Genomic DNA, 7375 nt, shown 5'->3' on the forward strand with positions numbered 1-7375 from the left:
TGTTCTCTCTGATGTCCAATCTTTTCTTTCAGTTCTCTGCGCAAGCCCCCTCTCCTTCCCGACCACCTTTCTTAAAATACTGCCTTTTGGGGCTTCCCTGGTGGCGCAGTGGTTGAGAGTCTGCCTGCCAATGCAGGGGACACGGGTTCGAGCCCTGGTCTGGGAGGATCCCGCGTGCCGCGGAGCAACTAGGCCCGTGAGCCACAATTACTGAGCCTGCGCGTCTGGAGCCTGTGCTCCACAACGAGAGGCCGCGACGGTGAGAGGCCCGCGCAGCGCGATGAAGAGTGGCCTCCACTTGCTGCAACTGGAGAAAGCCCTCGCACAGAAACGAAGACCCAACACAGCCATAAATAAATTAATTAATTAATTAATTTTTTTAAAAAAACTGCCTTTTTTCTCCAGTCCTTGACCCTGGTTTATTATTCTTCATTTTCCTTGTACATCTTTCTCATGCTAGAGTATGCAAGTTCTACAAACTTGGGCCTGGAATAAATTTGCTTTCCAAGGCATCCAAAGGTGTCCTGACAGGATGACAGGTGCCCCCAAACTTACAAATGATCTAGGCCATGAAGAGGAGGGTGGCTGCTGAAGCATCTTTGACAGCACCTCCACAAGGGATCAACAGCCTGTGTGCCAAAAACCTTACTTCTCCTTAGTGAGGGTGGGCGTCTAGATCAGAGCCCGACTGGCAGATGCGCAGAGCAGAAGCTGTGTTAATGCAGGGTCTGCTCTACTTTCACAGATTCCTCACTCCTCCAGGCAGAGCTTGAGTAATCTTGAAAAGACTTCACCCATTAATGGGGACACATACTCTGTCAGTAGGATTATTAAGAGTGAGTCCTCACAACACTGTAAATCAACTATACTTCAATTAAAAAAAGAGTCTAACAAGAAAAAAAGTGAGTCGTGATGCGCGTCAGAGGTGTGAAGGGCTTGAGGCCAGGAGGCAGTACTAGTTCATGTTAGAGTCTCACTGGGGTGTAGCTGCTTGGCTAGTTGGGTATTAGATTTAGGATAAGTGCTCACCGACGACAGCAACTCCTGAGGCTCCAGCCTCCTCCAGCATCTTGAATCTCAAGCCCATTGTCATTTTTTTCTGCTGTAGCACAGAACGACTCTCAGGTCAAACCCAGATCCTGCCTGATGCAGGAGTCTCATGCCATCTTGAATATTTTTATAGCAAAAAAGTTTAGTTTTCTTAAAGGGATTTTTGGTTTTATTTCTGTGGATGAGGCAAAAATGTAGTTCTAACTCAGAGCAAATCTTAATCACCAAAGAGGAAGTGTTTTGGATATAAGCCAGTGGAGGATAACTGGGCAGGGAGAAGTAAAAACATACAAAGCACCAGTATTGACTGTTTTTACCACAGATTCCCTAGAAACAATGGAATTATGATGCAGGCAAGATTCAGTAGATTCCGTACTTGCCAGAAACCCAAAATCTTTATGTTGTCTGCCAAGTCCTGACTTCTCAGGTGCCCAATTCCTGCCTTTTGAGGTCTCAGCTGAAAAAAGCAGGGTTGCCTTTTCTCCATTCTGGCTCTGTTCCCTAAATCAAGTCCCCTAACTCATCTAGGCAATAGCTCCCACAGGTCTGATTACGTGCTGCCAGTTGGGGTTGAAATCTGAGTGAGGCACAGTCCCAGTGAAAGCCATGCAGCCCCAGCAGGTGTCTGTGAAGCAGCAGCACTGGCATCTCCTGGGAGCTAGTTAGGAAATCAGTTTCAGGTCTCACTCCAGACCTACTGAATCAGAATTTGAATTTGAAAAAGATCCCTGAGTGATATGCCAGCACATTGAAGTTTGGATGCAAAAAGAAATAGGTGATTCCAGTACAAAATGGTAAGGGAAGTGAATCTATAATATCCCTTCCACTGCTAACAAGCAGTGTGTGCTGTTTAGTTAGTTCTACTATAGCTGTGTTGTCAGTAATTACTGCACTGAATGTTCCTACCTCTGAATTGGCTACCCACAGCAGGTGTGGGGTTTTTTTGTTTTTTAACTTTTTATTTTAATTTTATTTATTTTTTGGCTGCGTTGGGTCTTCGTTGTTGTCCGTGGGCTTTCTCTAGTTGCCACTAGCAGGGGCTACTCTTCGTGGTGGTGCACGGGCTTCTCATTGCTGTGGCTTCTCTTGTTGCGGAGTACGTGCTCTAGGCGCACAGGCTTCAGTAGTTGTGGCATGCGGGCTTAGTAGTTGTCGCTCGCAGGCTCAGAGCGCAGGCTCAGTAGTTGTAGCGCACAGGCTTAGTTGCTCCGCAGCATGTGGAATCTTCCCGGACCAGGGCTCGAACCCGTGTCCCCTGCATTAGCAGGCAGATTCTTAACCACTGCACCACCAGGGAAGTCCCTCGACAGCAGGTTTTAAAGATGAGATTCAGTTCAGTTCAAGACGCCCTTAAAACCAACTAATTGAAATTGGAGCCGGTCCTGCTAGAGATTTAGTCTGGAGCATGGAACACACAGTTGCCTACCTGTGATTTTAGGCAGCACTGTTACACGAGGAAAAGATTTCTAGTCTCACCTCATGTGGAAACTGGTGCTTCTAGTTTTTTCAACAATAGACTTGCCTTTGCACAGAAAACAGCATGAACCTGAAAATAAAACAATCAGGGATTGAAGTGGGGCCCACTGGCTACTTTTAGTAATCTTATGCTAAGAGGTGCAAAGATCTGAGTGCTAGATTTCAGAAACAGTGTATAGGCAGCCAGAAAATTGTTAGTAATGAATGCTTAAACTCCTAAAGATTATACTGGAGACAAAAAAAAACTTTTGTGAGTTGAGTAAAACTCTTGCTTTCAAATTTTATTTATAAATAAGAGATATATATACATGTAGGGTAGCCTAATGTGATTAACAGGTTCCATTTTGTTCTAAATATTTAATATATAGTCTTTTATGTCCAGGGTGAGGTAGCCAAGAAATAGAACAATATAGCATCAGTCCCTTCATTCTCCTTCTGGCTTCTAGAAGAGAAACTCTGGAGTGACCTCAACTGTCACACCAAAAATAAGTGATAAAAATGATAGATCCTATTTATACATGAAGAAATGTAAATATGAGTTAATCAGGTTATTTCATTCCATAAAAGCCACTAAAGCTGCTGGTATTTGCATGGCTCTACGTTTATTTTAAGAGCCCCGTTCAAATATAACCAGAAAGGTACCGGTCTCTTGAGAGTCTGTGTGAAAACGAATTATGCAGCAGAAAATAAATTAATAATAATTATATTGATGCAAGGTTCATCAGCATTTCAGAATGTTGTTTGGAGGTGTTAAATCGGTTTTGAGCCTCTATTTGCTGATTTTGACATTGTTATTATCAGCAGAATGCAAAGTCACCCTTTCTATGTCTCCAGCTAAAAGTATGAAAAGGCTGTCGTCCAGAAGAGGGCCCTGATCCCTCGGGGGAGAAACACTAAACTCCATAAAAAGAAAACCAAACCCAACCTGAACTAATCGTCCAAGGAGTCGAGTTTGGCCAGGAAAGGAAGATCGCCCTCCAAACCAGTTACAGGAATGTGTCCGGGGGTCCGACTCCGAGCCAGGTGTTTCCAGCTGAAAGGTAACAGCCAAGTTCAAGGTTGAACCGTGGTGGGGCGAGTCCTTCATCCAGACAGGGCCCGGCCAGAGCAGGCTGGGGGCGCCGCCTACAGGTCGGAGTCGCAGGGCAGCGTGCTGCCGCAGGACCGGGTGCTGCGGGAGGACCCGCCGTGGTGGGAGTCGGGAGCCTCCTCCCCATCGAGCACGTCCACCGGGTTGCTGTAGGCCTTGGGCGGCGGCCGGGGCATCGGGAAGCCGACCTTGCGCTGGCTGGCGGCGCCGAGCTGGACGGGCCGCGGCCGGTGCTGGCCGTCGCTGTAGTACTTGATGGCCGGCGTGAGCGCGGGCTCCGGCCAGTCGACGTACACGGTGCTGATGCTGCTGCGGCGCGCCCTGCCTGGGGGCGCCTTCCGGCAGCTGCGACAGCGCTCGGCGCACCAAGGCGCGAAGCTGAGCGCCAGCGAGAAGCCGCCCAGCAGCAGCAGGCAGCTGCCCAGGTAGCCCAGCACCAGGCTGTAGCCGACCTGCACGGTGACCGGGCTGGACTCGGCGGGAAGGACGGCGCGATCCGCCAAGAAGTGGTTGTACCAGGAGACCGGGGTGAGGCTCAAGAGGCCCGCGGCGAAGAGCACGACGCCGGAGAGGCCGGCCAGCGCGAAGTGGGGCTTGTCCTGCCAGCAGCGCACGCCGAGCGTCGCCAGCAGTAGCCCCAGGGCCGTGGCGGCCAGCGACGTGATCGTGAGTCCCCGCGCCACCCGCACGGGCTCGGCGGCGAAGTAACCCAAGTTGTCTGGCTGACCGCACTGGCGCTCGCGGCTGCTCTGCTCGCGGCACATGTCCCACAGGCCCTGGTACAGCACCACGTCCACCGGCTGGTCGAGGAAGCCCTTCACCAGCCTCCAGCCGGGCGTCAGCGTGCCGGTCAAGGTGAGTAGCAGCCCGCAGGGTGCGAGCACCATGCCCAGAGTCATCACCACCGGCGTCCTCATCCTGGACGGCGCACCTGCCCACTCCTCCGCCTCCGCCTCCGCCTCCGCCTCCGCCTCCGCCGCCGGCTTGCGATCTCGAGCCCTTGCGCCTCCGGAGAGCGCTCCGGACTCCGGCTCCCTGAAGTCCGCACGCTCGTCGCCGCCACGCCCGGAGCCCTGCGCCCGGCTCTCCTCCGGCCGCTCTTTGTCTCCGGAGCGGGGCCGTCTGCGCTCCGCTGCCCGTCCCTAGTTCGCTCCCCGCGTCCCGGCCGCTCCACCCTACCTCCCGCCCAGCCGCCTAATCGAAACCAGCTCGCGGGCGAGTCTGATCGAAACCGCGGCCCGAGATGCGGGCGCGCAGAGGTGGCGGCCGCCGCGGCCAAACCCGTCCGGTTGGGAGGGGCGGGAGTGGCGAGCAGGAAGCGGCGCGGACCTGCGGGACTCGGACCGAGCAAAGGTCGCCCCGCCCCTGCACCTCTGCGCGGCTCCGTGGGGCCAGGTCGGCCTGGGGCGGGGAAGGAAAGGGGAGGCGCCGCCCGAACGGCCACACCTGGCCCGGGCACTGCGCAGGTCCCTGCTTCTCAGCAGATCTCGGTAACTAAAGTTTTTCTCCGGTCCCTGCCCGTCGACCCTGCACCTGTAGCCTGTCCTCCCTCCACCCCCAGCGGGGATCCGATGGCCCCTCGAAATTTTGCGCTGTTAGCTTGCAGCCACCCACGGCCGAGTGGGCGGAACCGCCCGAGATGCGCTGGGCAGGTGTGCACCGAGGGTCCTCCCGGTCGAGAAGCGTGTCCCAGAGTGTTGCACTTGTGTATTTTGTTTAATTTGCTTAGTAAAGACGCCATACTCCGGATTAACCTTGATGGAAAAGAATCAAAGCGACTGTGTTTCTGGGATGAGGAATTACCGAGGATTTTATTTTCTTTGTTCGGCCTCTTGAAATATTTTGAAACTGACGAAAAAATAAAGGGTGTGTGTGTGTGTGTGTGTGTGTGTGTGTGTGTGTCCTGTCTAGCACACTTTTGAGGTTTGTCTACCTCTAGGGTCCTGAGACTTTCATTGTCTTTGGGCTGTTTACAACTCTGTAAATTACAGAAAACCTGTAGCGTCACAAGTGATTTTTGTCCATAGTAACGCAAATGAGTTTGTCAGTAGAATGTTAATGATTATTGCCCGATGGATACAGACTGCTTTGGCATTGATTTGTAAATTCACTTTAGCAGGCCTGTTTGCCTGTATATGTGTGTCCTTTGCATTGTCCTTTAAATCGGTTGTAACATACTGGTTCCCTTAATAAATTAAATAAAATCTTTGACACGCGTTCATTTTACATTTGTGTGAGAATCATGATTTTACAGTTTCCTAAAAATTATCCTTTAACAATATTTTCCTCATTTTATGTATTTCTTACCATGGAAGTGTGTTAACCTTTATAATTGATTAAAATTTTAATTATTTCTAAAACTCAAAGTTAATTAAGCATTGGTTTGAAGTAATTTTGAACATTCTAGAGTAGACAATATCAAGGATGGGTCTTTTGTTTTTTGAAAATTTTTAAATTAAAAAAATTGTGGTAAAATATACATAAACATAGAATTTACCATCTTAACCATTAAGTGTACAGTTCATTGAAATTAAGTATATTCACAGTGTTGCACTACCATCACCATCATCCATCTCCAGACTTTGTCATTTTCCCAAACTGAAACTCTACTCATTTATCAATAACTCCCCATTCCACCAACACCCCTCCTACCCGCCAGCCCCTGGCAACCACCATTTTACTTTCTGTCTTTATGAATTTGAGGCCTCTAGATGTTTCATTCAAGTGGAATCATGCAGTATTTATGACTGGCTTATTTCACTTAGCATAATGTCTTCAAGGTTCATCCATGTTCATAGTGTGTCAGAATTTCCTTCTTTTTTAAGGCTGAATAATATTCCGTCACATGTATATACCACATTTTATTTATCCATTCATCCTTTGATGCACACTTTGGTTGCTTCCACCATTTGGCTCCTGCAAATAATCCTGCTACAAACAAGGGTACAGTACTATCTCTGGAGTCCCTGCTTTCAGTTCTCCAGAAGTGGAACTGCTGGATCATATGGTAACTCTGTTTTCAATTTTTTGAAGAAATGCGCTACCGTTCTCCATAGCAGCTGCATCATTTTCCATTCCCACCAACAGTACACAAGGGTTACAATTTCTCCAATTACCCCGCCACCTCCTCACCCCACAACTCAGGAAAACTGGGATTTTTTCCTCATTGTTTCCAAAGCGTTGTGCTCCCTTTTGCCTCTAGACCTTGGCATATGCTCTTTTCTTTCCCTAGAGTCCTGCCTGCCACTTCCCAAACCCAGTGCATCCTTCAGATCTTCGCTTAAATGCCATTTTCTCTGGGAGGTTTCTCAATCCCATAGATTAACTTTTCCTATTGGACTTCTATACACACCCTCTTCTGTTCTAACACTTGCCACCATTCCTTATTACTTGAATCATTTAGTTGTCTAGGGCAAGGATAAATTCTTTGAGGGTAGGGATAGTGTTGTCTGGTTCTGCCCTGAAATCCATCTTGATGGCCTGGCCCATAGTAGCCACTCAACAAATCCATTTTATCTCTTTCCACCATGTATCATTTCACATAGTATCCACGGAATTCTCTTACAGATGACTGTCTGGTCAAAATATACTGTTAATGCATTTTAGTAAAGTTGTTGGTTGTTTGAATGTTATTTTTTTTCCAGCATAGAAAACAATGAGATATAGGGTAGTTCCAATATTTATGACAAAAGAAGTGTAGCCCTGTGGGGGTAACTTTCTACGGTAATAAAAGATGATTGCACTAAGTGTGGCATCTGA

General features: G+C 48.9%; 1 protein-coding gene across 1 annotated transcript; it reads right to left on the bottom strand.

Annotated features, from left to right (window-relative positions):
• Nucleotides 1-3554: 3554 nt before the first annotated feature.
• CLDN23 (claudin 23) lies at nucleotides 3555-4657 on the bottom strand. Its single transcript, XM_082375053.1, has one exon. The coding sequence runs from the start codon at nucleotides 4531-4533 to the stop codon at nucleotides 3652-3654; it is 882 nt and encodes a 293-aa protein (XP_082231179.1). The 5' UTR covers nucleotides 4534-4657; the 3' UTR covers nucleotides 3555-3651.
• Nucleotides 4658-7375: the final 2718 nt, after the last annotated feature.

This window comes from Balaenoptera borealis (assembly GCF_965194805.1).
Source record: "Balaenoptera borealis genome assembly, chromosome: 21".
In the NCBI taxonomy this organism is placed as follows: Eukaryota; Metazoa; Chordata; class Mammalia; order Artiodactyla; family Balaenopteridae; genus Balaenoptera; species Balaenoptera borealis.

Coding starts and splice junctions, on each gene's coding strand:
- CLDN23 (XM_082375053.1), bottom strand. CDS start 4,533: ATGAGGACGCCGGTGGTGATGACTCTGGGCATGGTGCTCGCACCCTGC.